Source organism: Phyllobates terribilis, unplaced genomic scaffold (assembly GCF_046119375.1).
Source record: "Phyllobates terribilis strain yellow unplaced genomic scaffold, ASM4611937v1 Scaffold_12__6_contigs__length_324123572, whole genome shotgun sequence".
NCBI classification, from domain to species: Eukaryota; Metazoa; Chordata; class Amphibia; order Anura; family Dendrobatidae; genus Phyllobates; species Phyllobates terribilis.
The window spans coordinates 260,682,260-260,699,897 of record NW_027362772.1 but is presented as its reverse complement, the minus strand read 5'-3'; the positions used below and the strand labels follow the sequence as shown (position 1 = coordinate 260,699,897).

Sequence of the window (17,638 nt, the reverse complement as noted above, 5' to 3'; positions counted from 1 at the left end):
TTATTACAAGAAGGAGCTAGGATGAGGGACATTATTCCAGGATGTAGACCAGGATAAGGGACTTTATTACAGAATGGGGCAATAGCGGGGAACATAATAGAAAGGAGACAGGACGCAGGACACCACTACATGGAGGGTGAACACGTATGTCTTTATATGATCTAGAGCGCTACAAGAGCCTATACATCTGACCAACATGCAGATGGAGGGCCAGTTCCCAATTTGACACCAGGGCCCATCAGACTCTAGACAGAGTAATCGCATATGGGTTTCAGACGTTTATGTCCTTAGTCATTGCATGTATGCAATGACTAAGGACATAACCATCTGAAACGCGTATGCAATTACTCTGTGTCTGGATTTTTTAAGGATTTGCAATAAAAAATAATTTTTTACGAGGACCCAGTGCTGGATGTACTTTCCTTTTCTCTTCATTGTTCCTTGCTAGACTACAAGATCATCTGTGCAGAGGAGATCCTCAGTCTGTGGGTGAGCTAAATACCAGGCTATCGCAAGGTTTCCTAGAACTTTCATCAGACACTAGTTACGTCACTGAAGACAACCCTTATGTATCTGTGGCACCTCTGTGGGTCCAGTTGCCACAGAGGTACTGCATCTCAGCCAGAGGTGTGGTACCCCACTCTCAGGTAAGGAGGGAGCACTACCTGGGACCCAACCACTCACATCCAACACTACACCACTCCATTAGGGAGGGTCCAGATAGCTCCTAAGGGAGAGCACAGACCCGGTCCCTGTTTGGAAAGTGGAACTAAGTAGAGGAGGTGGGTGGAGGAAGTAGTTTAGGGGAGCACTGAAAGTAGAATATAAAAGAAGAGTAGAAACATCTAAAAGGGGCGATTCCTGGTTCCAGTCCTTGGAGCAGGAGTTCAGAGAGTGAGGAGAGAAGACCGGAGCAGTGAGGAGGGCTCCAGAGAGAGAGAGGATCGAAGGGGCACGGGAAGTGCGGAGTCCACCCGTGCGCCCGAGTTCACACTGACCGTGAAGGGATCAGGCCTCAGGAGGGGACCGGCCCCAGACTGCAAGACTCGGGTAGCAAACTGGGAGTTGCGGTATCTTCACGTGCCTAACACCACACACATTAGCTGAAAAGGTGGCCATATAGGACAAAGGGGACACAAAGGACGTCGCCCATCAAGGACTGTGGCCACTGGCTCGGTACACTGTGTGTGAGCTGCAAGGCAGGAGGGCGAGAGCCAGCGTAGAGAGAGACGGCCTGGGAAGGTACACAAGAAGGGGGTCCCAATCAAGTGCACCCAAGCTATCTGAGAGTTAGCTGGATCACTTCCCTGGAGGACACAAGACTCGACGGGCGGTTATAATCTGGCAGTTGTAACCTGGAGCACCTTAATAACTGTGAATAAACACTTGAAGACAGCAACCCGCTGTGTCCTAGACTTAATTGCTGTGTCACCTGCCTTGCACTACAACACCAACATCCAAAATCCCTTATTTAACTACCCTGGGGCCTAGCTCTACCCGTAGAGAGCTGAACCATCTCTGCTGCGTCACCAACAGCACCAGTGGATCTGAACAGCAGGGGCGGCCACCTATAGCCACATACCACGGGTGGCGTCACGAATCTTTATTCCCAAAAACTTAATTTCCCCAATTGACTTTTCATTTATTGACCGCCTGGGCCACGGACCGGGTCACTGCCACCGTGACTACCCCCAAAAGGAACCGACCAGCCCGGCTACAGAGTACCCCACAGCCCCAGGGGGTGCGTCATATCCGTCTGTAAAGCCTTTAATAATGGTCATGGTCTTGGAAAAATATGTAAAATATTAGAGGTCTATCTCTAGAGCGGAGAAAAGAGCTGTGGATATGGCTTCGCTTCCCTAGTCTCCAATACACACACGGTGGCTCAGGAGGGTTCAGCTGCATCAAGCTGCCCCCAATCAAAATAAAAAGTAGCATATACCCCCAACTGCACTATGATATACACAAGGAAGAATGTCTAGGTTTTTTTTATTTAGGTAAAAAGTTGGATGTTTAAATGTTCATTTTTTAAATTATTAAGAAATGGTAAAAAAAAATGGTTTTCCATGACCGAGCAGCTGCATGCAGCCGTAAATGTATGCTGAGATTCTGGTGGAGTGGTGTAATGCCGCCAGCCCGCCACCACTTAACTCTGGAGGAGACGTGTTCTGTGCAGTGACGGATCACATTTCTCTATCTGGCGTCTGATGGAGGAGTCTCGGTTTGGTGAATGTCAGGAGAACGTTGCCCCCTGATTACAATGTGCCAGCTGTAAGGTTTGGTGGAGGAAGACTTGCTTTTCAGGGGTTGGCATAAGCACTATTAGCCTCATGTACTAACTAAAGTGGAGAGGGGCTACAAAGAAAAATGTGCCTCACTTAACAAAACTTTCTAAAAGAAACACAGTCTTTATTGCCTAAAGCGTCCAAAGTTCAGCTTTAATTTTTTCGAATGTCTTTGCCAATATAAAAGCTGGTTTCGTTTATACGGGCAAGAAAAATATCTATTCCTTTAGAAAGTTTCAAAAAAATCTGCCCCAATGTCATGAGTTACATGTACAGCCTACTGATTTCTTCAAGGCAACATGTAATTCTTCATTCTTCCTGTGGGAGTGCTGCAGGATAATTGGTTACTTGCTGCAGTGTTCCCTCTTTGCTGTTACCAGATCGCTGGGGGGTAACGCTGATGTGATCCACTTATTGTACAGAGATGTTTCTTGAAGACATCTAGGGAAATTTTTTTTATTTTTTTTATAACATACCAGTATTATGCTTTGGCTATATAAACTTAGCACAAGAAAAAAAGTATGCTTGGAAGGAAAAAAAGATAAAAGCTGCATGGGAAAATGTATTATCCATGTATATATATTTTAGGTCAGAAGTTCCACCAGTACTTTGTCAGACGAGGTCTCAGTACGGATAGATTTTAAGGTTGTGCTCCATACTCTAATATGAGATATAAATACCCTTTCCATTCCGGTCCTTACAAGATGTAACACTACGATATTCAATGAATGTGAGGATGGTGATCATCAGCCATCGTGTGATGTGTTATCTGGAGTAATATCATGTGCAAATTGCTGCGGCTAACGCTGAATTTCATTTGCTGCGAATGAGTAGAGAGGACCTCGGGGCCTGAATCGCCCGGCACATGAGAATCATGGAGTTCTGAAGATCGCACTTCATTACATTTCTAAGAAACCAAATGATGGGACTAGTGACGCTCCAACCCTTTTCCATTCATTATTCCAGGCTAAGGCCACGTTCACACGTTCAGTATTTGGTCAGTATTTTACATCAATATTTGTAAGCGGAAAAACCAGGAGTAGGTGATAAATACAGAAGTGGTGACGTGTTTCTATTCTACTTTTCCTCTGATTCTTCCTAACCTGGTTTGGGCTTAAAAATACTGATGTAAAATACTGACCATATACTGAACGTGTGAACGTGGCCTAAATCACTTTTCTCACTGATCAAGTCAAATACTGAACCATCACCCATCTAAGATCTGGTGCACTGCGTTCAGGGGGCCCATACCATTTGTATGGAGCGGGCTCAATGGTAAATCCCCTCCATACAGCGTGGGTGCTGTCTGTGCTGTACAGCCAGCACCAGAGTCTAACTAGACTATCTAGCTCCATTTAAAGCAGTTTAATCCCTTTGATGCCCATTTGGAAAGTTGGAAATGGGATGCGAATAGCATTATCATAGCAGCCTGAAGGCCCCTTGTCTTCCATGTTTGTACTATGAAGCCCATCCTGTGCCCAGGCTTCATAGGAGATAATATATAACTGAGCTACACTCTATATAAGGACACCGTGCCCAGATAGGATACATACCACTCCATGTATTCAGAAAAGAAAATGGCACCCAACATACTTTACAGTAGCAAGAAATATTTTAGATTTAATGAGAACAAACGACATCGGTGACGTTTCGATCAATAAGACCTTCTTCAGACAGAATGAAGACAGTATACTATGTGGAATAGCGCTATGTAGTATAGGGATATGTGCATAGCTCCTGGGCAGCATATCCCTATACCACATAGTTAGCAACTACCTGCCTGTTTTTTTTTTTATAGTAAAAAAAAGTAAAATAAAATAGTCCTGGCTAAACCTCTAATAACCTGGTTGACCAGTAAATGTACCACTCCTACAACACAGAAAGATTCTGCAGATTTTGCTGAAGATTCATGGCAAAATCCACAACAAAAAAAAATCTGCTTTTTTTAAACATAGCCTTAAGTCTATGTTCACACACAGTCTTTTCAGCGTTTTTTTTATGCGTTCTTTTTATGCAAATTTTCAGCTGCGTTTTACAGTACCAGCAAAGTCTATGAGATTCCAGAAATCTCATACACATCATGTTTTGTTTTTTTAATCAGGATTTTGTGCTTTGCATGGTTTTTGCGAAATGTCACTTCTTTCAGCATTTTTTCAGAGTTTTTTTTCACCCATTGGAAGTAATGGGTGGTGAAAAAAATGCTGGAAAAACCCAGGTATCAGGTTTTTCTGCGCTTTTTCAGCATTTTTGTGCTAAAACCAGAATGAGATTTTTTTTTTCACTGAACTTTATGTACATGCATTAAGAGACAAAAGGACAGTGAAAAAAAACGCTGAAAAACGCACCAAAAAAACAGCAAAAAAGCAATAAAAATCCTGAACAAACCTCCTGCCAAGAGATCAGGTTTTGCTGAAGAAAAAACACAGGAAAAACGCAATGTGTGAACATAGCCTTACTGTGATGCCATGACTTCTTACAATCCTCATTCCCCGAATAAAGAACCCTATATTTGAGAGAAATAAAAATCTTTTGCATAAATTTTGCTCTATTCCTAGATAAAACCCTTTCCCGTTCAGGTTTCTAAGTTCTAGATTTACAACTTGGAAGCACCATTAGATAACATTTCCCAAATAATAGAGCTTCGCACAATTGTAGACAATGCCTTTTCTTCTGCACTCTCCATTAAGCGCTCTCTTTGAAACTTTTATTAACCCGGCCATTACTTCATTCACAAACGAGCGTGTAATTCGGAGGCTGAGGAGAAGAGATACAGTGTTTACAGGCAGCCACAATAAAAGGCTGAATGTATCGCTGCACTCCAGTCCACCGCCACGAGCGTTCCGAACGGCGATAGAAAATACAGGCAGACACAAAGCATTTGTCATCATTAAAAGATAAAGGACAAAGACAACCATTAGTACTATAAACCAAATTAGTTAAATTAGCTATAAACTTATTCTGCTCCAAGTCTCATTATATTTTAAGATTGACTATGATTACGGAGCACTCCTCCCCTGCATCCTCCGCTGCTCTGGCACCAGGTCCAAATTAATTTATGACTGGCTCTTCCTAACACCCAGAATAATGTGCAGAAAAACACATTATATTGTGTTACTTAGGAGATCGATGAACAGATCAACATTCTCCTTTTAAATTAATTAAAATTGACCAACAAAGATAATCAGTACATTTAAAGGGCTCCATTCAAACAGTCCCTTATTCTGGTAATCAGTTGGGAGCTTAGAAGATAGATCCCCCACTAATATTGCAGTTAAAATGTATCTTGTGGATAGATTATAACTTTCTACAACTGGATTAGGTCACTAAATTTCACAATAAAAATGGCATACATAACTAAAAATAGATGGTGTACTTACTTTAGAAATCCATGTCCCAATGGCTGTATAACCATTTTAGTTAGGCACAAACTGTACCCAACTAGCCTGATTGACCGCTTATTAGTGTTGCTCCTCCCTGCTGCCACTAAATCTCCACCCACTATCATGACTTATAGTGCCTCAGTGTACCGCCTCCCTGCTGTGATCTCTCACTGCTCAGTACCAGCTGCAGCAGTTAGGCTGGGTGGGGACTGAATACTCTTGGATTCACGAGTTTTCTCACTCTTCAGCTGGACATATAAAATATTCCTTTTTGTTTTAGGATTTTCCCACCATTCTATTATAAATTTTCAAAGCAAGTACACCATCATCCTCAGGTCTAAAACATCTATTTAATAATGTATTCAGTCTGTTTTCCATAAGGAAATATGGACAGTCTTGCTCAGCTCTTTTTTTTATTGTGTGGTAAGTATCTAAACAAGGATCCCCCTCTTTATGGGTCAAAATGATGTCAAAAGTGTGGAAAACCAAAATGATAAATCGAAAAGAAGACGACAACAACAGAGCATCATAAGTAGAATTGTATGGACCCAGGACAATACAAAGTGCACGATCATTGGGGGGGTCTCCGCATTCCGAACCATATTTCCCGAAATATCCCTTTAAAGAACCACATTTGACCCACTAACTTAAAACTTAATTTCTTACCGTAGATCTTTCAACTGCAGATCCGGAGTTACATTTCTGTAAAAACATTATAAGCAAGTAGTGTTTAAACAAATATTTTAAAGATGTGACATACACCATACAAAAATACACACATACTCTAAAAAGCAGGATTTTGGATAAAAAAAATGCTACATGGATCATTCACAAGTATAGGTAGTTCTATGATTATGGATGTCTTTTATACTTGTTTGGAGAAAAAATAAAAAGATAAGATTAATTCATATCACTAAAAAGTCAAAGGGGCGGTCCCGATCTCCTTTGGAGTCATACAGTCGGGGCACTTGCTTCATTGCGGATGAACTGGATGCAGAATGGAAGACGGAACGGACTTGTAACACCAGAACTGTAGAACTCGACAGGAGACTGGGACCACCCCAATGACACTTTATATGTGGTGCACACTACTTTATAAATATTCCCAAAAAAAATATTTTTATGCTTCAAGGCTCATTTTAGAGAGTGACATTTTCAGAATTTCAGATCTATAACTATGGTGGCAGTTTGGAGACATTCAGGATATTTGATGACAGGTTCTTTTTAGGATACTTCTAAACACAAATTACTGATATTTTGCAATCATTTGTCTGTCTAGTGACATCATACAGCACTGAGCATAAGGGAGGTGGGCAAAAATGCTGCAAAGTAAGAAGCTTTCAAAAATAGACGTGTTAATAATTTACTTTCACCAATTAATAAAATGAAAAATAAGTGAACAAAAGAGAAATCTAAATCACATCAATATTTGCTGTGACCCCTGTTTTTGAAGGAACTCGACAGGAGGTTGCTCCAAACATCTTGGAGAAGTAACCACAGATCTTCTGTGGATGTCATTTTTGCAAATCCTTCTGTCTCTTCGTGTGATCCCAGACAGACTGGGTGATGTTGAGATCAGGGCTCTGTTGTCTGTGGGGACGGATCATCACTTCTAGAACTCCTCGTTGTTGCTTACACAGAAGATAATTCTTAATGACATTAGCTGGATGTTTGGGGATATTCTCCTGCTGCAGAACAAATTTGGAGTCAATAAGATGACTCACTGGATGTTTTTTGCATTATGGATAAGTATCTGCCTGTACTTCTCAGCATTGAGGACACCAAGAAATGGGCAACGTTGAGGATTGTAGACGCAGTGGTTGGCCAAGGAAACATAGTGCAGCAGATGAAAGACACATCATGCTTACATGCCTTTGAAAAGTTGCTGTCCACCAGCGCCCTCAGCTCAGAACTGGCAGCAATCAGTGGGAACCATCTACAGTTGGCTGAAGTCTGGCCGGAAGTGGCCTTCATTGAATAATTTCGGGCAGAAACCATACCTTCAACATGGAAGTGACTCAACTTTGCATGAAAATATAGGAAAAGGGTTACAGAAAAATGTCAAACAGGTCCTCTGGACTGGCTACTAAAAATGTAAAACATTTGGCTGTAACAGAAGGTAGTTTGTCCGCCAAAAGGTTGGAGAGTGGCACAATAATGAGTGTCTGCAGGAATAGAGAAGCATGGTGGAGGCTCCTTTCAATTTGTGGCTGCATTTCAACAAATTGAGATGAGAATTCGGTCTGGATTAATGGTGTCCTCAATGCTGTAAAATACAGGCAGATACTTATCCATCATTCAATACCATCAGATTGGCTCCAAATTTATTCTGCAGCAGGACAACGATCCCAAACATACAACCAATATCATTAAGAACTAACTTCAGCGTAAAAAAGGCAAGGAGTCCTCAAAGTGATTAGATGGCCCCCACAGAGCTGTGACCTCATCATCATCCAGTCTGTGTGGGATTACATAAATAAATAGAAGGATCTGCACAAGATACATCCACAGAAGATCTGTGGTTAGTTCTCCAAGATGTTTGGAACAATCTTCCGCCAGAGTTACTACAATAACTGTGCACAAGTACCTAGAGGAATTGATGAAGACAAAGGGCGGTCACCAAATATTTGATTTAGATTTCTCTTTTATTTTTTCACTTTGTATTTTTTGCCCAAATCTCTACAATTTCCAACATTCTATGGAACAGATTCCTTCAAATTTTCTGCAAAAAATATGGAAACCAGAACATTGCACCTTCTTTAATTCTGCTTTCTGGCCGATTTTCCCAGTGGCTGGCATGGTGGTGACTGTAAAATTGTTAGGGTCCTCACAGTCCCGAATTTTGGATTCCTTCATCAATGAGTCAAGCCTCTTCTTTGCTATATTTTCTACTTGCTTCCTATTGGTAGAAGCCTATAGATATGGAAAGACACGAGTGAAAATTGGCTGGACGTGTGCAAGTATAGAAGATTAAAAGGATAAAAGGTAGAAACCAGTGCTTACAGCAAAAAGTAAGTGAACCTATGATCACATGCAGTGAAGTACATGAACAGTCACAGGCTACGGCTGCAAATAACCCGTCATAATATTTTTTTTGCCATGCGAGATAACGTCGGTTGACAATTAGTTTGATGAAACATCTGCAAATATTAATTTAGCAGGAAAAATTCCGAGGACTTCACAGAAACTTGTGAAGGCTCATGCATTTTTAAATATTTCCATCACACAGTCTAGACAGAGGAACTTCTTACAAAATGACTAAAAAATTGAAATATGTCTCTTTCTTTTATTAGCTAATGGGAGATAATTAAAGGGCGAGGAACGGACGCGGAGCGCGAGTAAATCCAAATTTCTAAATTTACTTTTTTCAAACTAGTCACTCATAAATCTTTACTTAAGACCTTGGATTTACTTTTCTAATAGACCTTTAAGTAAACTCCTATTTAGAAATCCTGGAGTTTATCGTAGTAGAGTATTTCTATATATTTTGTGGCTTTCTGCTCATCTTGATGACATATTTAAACCATTAAGGACTTGGTTTTGTTCACCAAGATCCAAAAGTGGTGTGGTAAAGCAACTTGCTTGGCTCTACAGAGGCAGACACAGGACACACGGTTTGGGTAGACTTCCTGCGGGTTTATTGTGTGGCATACACTCCAGCAGTGTCCCATAAAAATAAACAGTCCCTCTCGGGGTTAACCGGAAAACAAAAGATAAAGTATAACAGAGTCCTTTAGCCAGCGAGGCCTTGCCCACTCTAGGTAGCACAGTGAATTCTCAGCAACACCAGTCCTCCGGTGTAGCTCTTTGGCTTCAGCCCAACACAGCCTGGAGACTTCACTCTCCAGACCACACACTACTCAGAGTAAAAATAGTGACTGAGCATTTAAACCTTGCTCAGCCACACCCTGAGGGGAGGTAGTGTGAATGGCTTCCCACCCTCTTTGTCATTCACAAAAAAACATACCCTGTAAGTGAGTAAACCCCCAGCAAATAACATGCTAGCAGAAGTTTTGGTAGGTTTCAGTTCACACAGGCTAGCAACCTGAGTGACACATACCTCCCCTCGTATATCACACCAGTGACTCTGTCACAGTGGTAATAATTAAAAACCTACATACCCTAGTTTAACTGCTTAGGTCAGCAAAGAATATGAACAGCTGATCAAAAGTATAGCCATTGTCCTCCAGGATGCACTATATGTCCTCAATTTAGGTCCTACTTTAACATATTGTCCATACATATTAAATGAGCGATGGTCAACCTCACCACATTTGTTGAAAATTGGCCTACCATCTGTGTATGAGAATGTGCTTGGTGTCACCACCAATGGCAGATGCCCAGAGAAAGATGGGTTGGGCATGTTAGATTTCAACATGCCTGATCCTTTTTTTCCTCATAGGAGATAAACCAGTGGTGTCCGATGTACCAGTAAGTATTTTATGACTAAAGTTGGGAAACACTAATCTATAGAGGAAAATATAGTACTGTCAATGCAGTCTGATGACTGTACATTATCTCTAGGCAAAGCGGAGAATGTACGGGATGCGCTCACAGAAAGGATGAGATCCGGAGAGTATAAGCAAAGTTTTATAGTCACACCAACGCGTTTCGGCACCTTTCTCAAGGTTGAAAAAAACAAGTTTATCACCTTGAGAAAGGCTCCAAAACACATTAGTGTGAATAAAATACCTTGCTTATACTCTCCGGATCCCATCCTTTCCGAGAGTGCATCCCGCACATTGTGATAATCTCAGCTTTGCCAACCTACTATGTGGCGATCCTCTCTTCCAGCCACGGGGCTTCAACTATGGCACTTCATGCTTCTACAGGTGTTGTGTGCTTACCCAACCCTTACAGGTGAGTGCCACCATCACCCTCACCCACATCTTGTCCCTTATGGAACTGCCCTATTTGTGCACGTTTGTCCCATCCAGATCTTCCCAACATTTGCTCTTGCAGTCATAGGCGGCAAAATTCCTAAGCAAACTATTGTTTCTCAATAGTACTATTTTAGGGGGTTTTCTCAATAGGACACCCCTTATTAAAATGAAACCGGAAATCAGCAGTTTTTGCCAATATTACATGCTGGCTATTAAAATATTAAATGTGTGACTGATTATGGAACACATTGATCATTCGGGTCTGCTGTGCAAGAGCTTCTCTTTTCTAGCAGCTCTATATATTGACTGTGAGAAGGGGCTATTTCACCCTCTAGAAAATGGGGTTGTCCTCATGACACAATCCTATTAAAAAATAGCTTTGGGTGCAAATTCTTTCTTCTCTAGGATTATTCTTCCTTTTCTTACAGGCTACATGAATATCTAGAATAGACTGTTGATGAAGCTAATCAGAAAACTTTGCATAGTTTCCACCTTTGCCCAATTGTCACAGTCAATGTTTCTCGCTGTGAAAGAAATATTAAATGACTTTGCGCCTGGAGAATTTCAACACAAAGTAGAAAAAAAAAAAAAGGCAGAACCTTCTATTCTTTAGCCGTGAATACATTTTCATAAATTGACTCCGAGAAAAAAAACACTTCTTGATTGAATAATAGGGTCAAGTTGAAAAGTTTTGGTATCCACGGACGGATTAATATTTTATGTAACGACTGGCATTAAAGAGCGATAGTAGAATTTTTGATTAACATTCTCAACGAAAAAAAATTGGATGGAGGAGTACAATAATTTGATATGAATCAGAGTTTGCAGTGTGATTTCAGCACCAAGAGAAAGAAATATCTTCCAGCAAAAAAAAAGAAAAGATAATTGACTTCTAATGGAGAAAGCCCTAGAATCCATTCTATCTTACAGTATAATTGCCGGGCTCGTCTCCAATGATCGAGTTATTAGCCTCAGCCTAACCCTCATCCAGAAATATGCCGTATCTGCTAATAAATCTGACTGGCGAACTTTCATGATGATTTGGTGACATTCATGTTCTCCTGGTGAACTAATTCAATAAAACTACTTTATTTCCAATTACAATTAAGTTCATCACAATATTATGGCTCAATACAATGCGGATTGTCTTACACACTAACAGAATGGATGTGAAAATCATACATCTAAAAAGTTGTAAGTGTTGAATAAGTCTCCACGGATTATTCAAAGGGACTATTGTGACTAAACTATTTACTTCTTTGAGGAGTGTGTATATTTTATATATATATATGTTGTTTTGCAACAATAAGGTTGCAAAGGTCTTGAGACAGCTCACTGGTTTTACCCATCATGAGATGTTTCTGATGTACCTAAGATAAAAATTACAGACCTCTCCATTCTTTGTAGGTGGGAAAACCTGCAACATTGGCAGTATCAAATACTTTTTTCCCCCACTGTAAGTGGCAGGATTGCTTTATAATTACCGATAGATTTCAACTGGTGTCATGACTTTCCGTGGCTTTTTGCGCCTCTCTTTCTTCATGTGTTCAATACTTTTTTCCTGGGTCATTTCTCATTATTACACAACTAAATTTACGGACATCTATGGTTTGATTTCTTTGCCTGTGAGGATCGGATGGGTTGTTACTGACATCTGGTGCAAATTTCATGTCAATAGCACCTTTAGGAATATATTTACTTATAAAATTGGTGACGTGTTCAATACTTATTTCACCCGCTGTATATATATTTTTGCTGGCCAGGAACTGTTGGTCGGAAGTCATTAGCAGCTACTAAATGTCAAGTGTGGGCTAAGTTTTATCCTAAAATTGAGGAACCAGATGCTCATTAAAGGTAAATTGGGTCAGGTCTTTGCCCACCAGTAGTTACTGGGTGTAAGAATACCTCTAAGTAGTGTGTAACTAGAAGAGCCAGGGCCCCATAGCCAAATATTGATTGGCGTCCACTTATCACTGCAGGGCCCTTCTGCTGTGAAGAAGGTTAAGTGGATATTTCCAGCATCTACAATTGAAACATTTAAAAAAGAAAACACAAAAACATTTAAATCACTTTAAAATTTTAAAGAAAAAGCAGATAAAAAACCCCCAAGAAAACACCTACGCGTTTCAAGCCCATGCAAGGCCCTTAATCATAAGTGAAGGGCCCTGGTTATGACTAAGGTCCCTGTATGGGATTAAAACACGTAGGACAAGTGTTTCTTTTAATGTTTTTAACTATGAAGTTTTTTTTAACTTTGAAATCTTGAATAAAAAAAAAAATCAATTTCAGATGCTTGAATTATCAACTTTACCGTATTCGCATCACGTGAACAGGACCACACCCTGGTCTAAGGTTACTAGTGTTACCATGAAGTGGTGAGCTGATGAGTTTTGTTTTCCTATACCCTTCTGCTGTGCTGGCCACTCAGACACCTTGCTTGCTTCCCCAGCAAGTCACTGTCAGGCCCTTCTACAGTGCCGTCCGCTCTTACTGCACCTGCAGCGGGCAGCATTGCAAAAGGTCACAGCAGTTAAGTGCGAAGGGAGAAAGCGAGGGTGGCGCATTTGCCTGCCCAGTGTCCCCGGTATGCCTGAAATTGCATGGTCTAGAAAAGCTTCTACGACTAGAGTTCTTCTCATGGGTAATGGCCAGTGTCGGACTTGGACGGTAAAGGCCCACCAGTAACACTGATTGATTCTTGGAACCCACTGTTTAGCTACATGCAAAAATGACCTGACCCTAGTACACAAATTTACTTTTGCTTCTATGTAATATTGACTTGGCTAGCTTGTCTAATGAATGATTAGATTATACCTATTTCTTGAAATTGTCAAAGTGTAAAAGCACTACTCCTTAGTACTCCTTCATAGGGGCAGCCTACCGGAGGATTCCCCTGCTCTCCTGTTGGCCAGTCCGAGCCTGGTAATAGCTATTGCAAGCCAATAGTTGGATATAAAAAAATACTGGTCACCAAGTGTAGGGTGTGTGCTCATCCATATTGTTCATGGACATGAGGTCACTAGGTTATTGGGCAAGAAGACGGCACTCAACTGTCAGTATTGGGAATGAGGTAACTTCTGGCCACCAGGATCCTTACATGCACAAGACATCTTAGTCTGAACCTTTGCTCGGTCTGTAGTGCTCGAGAGGAGGCTGATATGCTTTCATGCTTCATTTCTTGGTTCAGTTCTTCACTGCAGAATGTTATTCTCCTTTAATTACTCATTAATTTTTTTTTTTTTTACATGGACTAAAGTGTCTTTGAAGATATTATATATGGAGCAAAATCTTCCACTCAGCTTAATTCACTAACGTTTCGTCTCCTGCTGACACCACTAATTATCCCTAAGTAGCATTGTCGTTGGAGGGTGGTAATATTTTTACACATCTCTATATGAAGTCGGCAGAGTAATGACGGTCTCACAAACAGGTTGATATACGTCAGTGAATGTCTTCCCAATGATACTATATTCTGAATAATTTCATATCATCTTTACTATTTTTCTGATACAAGACTTCAAATCCTTTGCGTGATCATATAGTTAAAGGGAATCTGTCAGCAGGTTTTTGCCATACAATCTGAGAGCACCATGAAGGAAGAGACCCTGATTCCAGTGATGTGTCACTTACTGGGCTGCTTGATGCAGTTTTGATAGAATCCCTGCTTTCTCTGCTGTAGTTGTAGCAGATGTGTGTAACCCCGCCCACACCCGATTGGCAGCTTCCTGTGTACACTATCACTAAGCTTCCAATCAGTGATGGGGGTGGGGTTACTCAGATTAGCTGGACTGTCTTGCACTTGAGACCTAGTTTGGCAGTGATAACCTGCTGATAAACCACTGATTGTATTGAAACTACAGTACACAGCCTAATAATTGACACATTGCTGAAATCAGGATCTCAGTTCCTACCTCCGTATATTGAATTTTATTATTTTTTTTATGCTACAAAAGTTATTTATTATAAATGAGATCATTTGTACTATAGGTATTGACATTTTTCGATTGATAGCTTCCCCCACTGATGGGATATGCTGCCCATGGATAATGCAACATTACAGTTGATACTGGTTCAATTTCAGCTTAAAGGGATTGTCCATTACTTTAAAATGCATTTTAAGTCTCTTTGACGGGGGAAGCGAGAGTCACATGATCATTGTAACCAGTCAGAGGCTCTGGTTCACTCCAATATTCAAATTCCATTCTAAATGGAATTCCAGCTGTGATGCAAAGTGAAGGCTGCAGCGAATCAGTAGGTGCCGATTGACTAGAGTGGTCTCATGATAAGCCCACCACCACAAGAAGAAGCTGGAAAACTGGTGGGGAACACAGTGCCCAAATACAGAGGAATGGTGCTGGAAGGTGAGTAATGTCCTTTCCTCAACACTGGAGTTAATTTAAAATGTGTTTTTTAGTAGTGGACAACCCCTTTAAATAGACTGGTGGCTGACGGAGATTTGACGAGTGTATCCTTGTTTTGAGCTTCTGTTGGGCTGTACGAGTAGTTGACTCTATAAAGAGACCGTATTAGGCCACGGCCCCACTATCAGTATTTGGTCAGTAATTTTTCTCAGGAGTGGGAGACAAAACCAGGAGTGGGTGATAAATGCAGAATTGGTGACTTGTTTCTATTATACCTTTTCTCTGGTTGTTCCTCACCTGGTTTTGGCTCCCACTCCGGAAAAAAAATACTGACCGAATACTGACCAAGTAGTGATAGTGGGGCCATGGCCTTATGCGGTATATCTGGTTGACATAATTATCCATAGGCACCGATACAAGGATTAGCCTCTTAATACAGAATTGGGTATGGACGAAATTCATCATTTCCCTTCTGTGCCCAACAGTGAACCTGAAACAAAGCCATCAAGATGTGATTCACGCAGTACATCTCTACAAAAAATATTGTATTAATGAGTTCGGGAATTGCAGCCATTTTTACATGGGCTCAAAGGTAATTGGACAGTTGACTTATAAACTACTTCATTGTCGTGGGGGACCCCAATTTATCACAACAAATTAATAGATTGTGTTGAATTTGTATTTAGTAGTTGTTTATGGGAATTTGCAATATGTGATCCAAAGAGATGTTGAGGCAAGTAATGAAAACCATCAATAGGCTGAAAAACGAAAGAAACTCATCAGTGAAGAAGTAGAAACTTTAGCAGTGGTCTAATTAACAATTTGGTACTGGATGGTCGAGATCAACACCACCAAAATCTGGGCACGGAAGACAACTAAAGTGGATGATGGCGACATGTAACCCCTTCATATTATCTATCTACGCCAAAAGGTGGAAGAATCATTGTCAAAGTCTACAACAAAGACATGCCTTAATGAATGTAGATTAGAGGGTTCATCTCAAGATGCGACCATTGGTAACGCTCAAGAATAGGAAGACCAGATTAGACTTTTACTCAACATCTATGAAAAGTTGTCCAGTTCTAGAACAAGAATCTATAGACAGTGGATTCCGAGATTAAAGGAAGTGTGGCGCCCCTGCGGGTTCAGTCGCCACAGAGGTACTGCATCTCACCCAGAGGTGTGGTATCTCACTCTCAGGTAAGGAAGGAGTACTGCCCAGAACCCTAACACCTGCATCCAACACTACACTACTCCAGACCAGTAGGAGGGGCAAGATGCGTCGCTTTCCTACTGAGCCCCGTCCCTGGCTGGAGTGGGGGAACCAAAGTAGGGGGAACCATGTAGTGGGTGTGGGTGGAGGACGCAGTTCAAGGGAGCTCAGTAAGGGGCGATATAAAAGAGTGTGAAGTCTGAGGGAGAGTTCAGTCAGAGGAGGACAGTGAGAGGAGCAGGAGCTCTGTAGGAGCTCTGCTCAGAAGGAGGGCCTAGCCAGAGAGGCCCAAGACTGAAGAGAGAGAGGAGCAGGAGAAAGGCTCCAGGAACGTGGAAGGGACCCCAAGGGTACGGATAGTGCTGGAGGCCACCCGTACGCCCGAATTTGCCAGGAGGTGGAGGGGTTAGGTTGCACAGAGGGGACCGGTCCCTAAACTAGCAGAGTTCTTTAAGCCTCAACTAGGAAACCAGAGGCTGCAGTATTTCAGGTACTGCAGCCACAAGCCACATTTATCTCACCAAGAAGGCGGCCATAGAGGACCCAGGGGACAGAGGAGACGTCACCCGGCAAGGTCCGCGGTCACTGGATTGGGACACTAGGTGTGAAGTGCAGGGAGACGGCCAGAAGGAACACAGAAGGGGGTCCCATTATGTACTCCAGGGGTACCTGAGGGTTGGCTGAACCCCTCCCTGAGTAAGCACAGGACGACGTGGGAAGTTATGATCTGCACTTGTAACCAGGAGCAAAGTGAGAACTGTGAGTAAATCCAGAAGACTGCACCCCACGGTTTCTGTCAATTATTGCTGCTGCGCCATCACCCCCTGCACTACACTGCACCACGAGTGCCACTTCATAACAGTAACATCTATACTGCCCTGGAGCTAAGCTCTACATGTGGAGAGCTAAACCAACTCTGCTGCACTAACATCAGCTCTAGAAGACCTGCTCCAAAGCGGCGGCTCCCTTTAGCCGCATACCACAGGTGGCGTCACAAACTGTATATAAGAACTTTAATTCCCCTGTAAATAACCCCTTTTATTGACCGCCCTGGGTCACGGACCGGGTCACCGCCACTGTGACATCTCCCCTAGCAACGACCGGCCCAGCACAGAGTACCTCACGGCCCAGGGGGCACGTCAGAAGCATCCATGCTCTGGCCCGGCCACAGTATCTAGAAGATGTGGTGGAGGCAGTCTTCCGGCATGGACATGTATGGGTGCTAAAAGGGATGGGTCACTTGTATGTATCGATGACGTGACTCTGGATAGAAGTAGCAGGATAAACTCTGAAGTTTATAGAGATCCGTTCTGCTCAGATTCAGCAAATGTTATAGATGGATAATGGCTAAAATACACAGAGAAAGCAGCAAAATAGGTAAAGCATTGAAAATTCTTCAAAGGTTGAGTCAGACAACAAGACTGAGCAAGCCTTTCCCTTACTAAAGACAGAATAAAAGCAGCACAAATAAGCAGCAACTGAAGACTCTGCAGGCAAGGTCTGGGAAAGCCTCTCA

General features: G+C 41.9%; 1 protein-coding gene across 12 annotated transcripts in view; it reads right to left on the bottom strand.

The window, feature by feature from the left end:
• Positions 1-17,638, bottom strand: part of PLCH2 (phospholipase C eta 2) — an 816,520-nt gene that overhangs the window by 85,249 nt on the left and 713,633 nt on the right. For all 12 annotated transcript variants that reach the window (XM_073656915.1, XM_073656916.1, XM_073656907.1 and 9 more), the window contains 2 exons: positions 8,420-8,578; positions 6,332-6,367 (listed from right to left, as the gene is read on the bottom strand). In XM_073656915.1, coding sequence (XP_073513016.1) covers positions 6,332-6,367; positions 8,420-8,578 — 195 coding nt within the window. The remainder of the gene's footprint in view (positions 1-6,331; positions 6,368-8,419; positions 8,579-17,638) is intronic.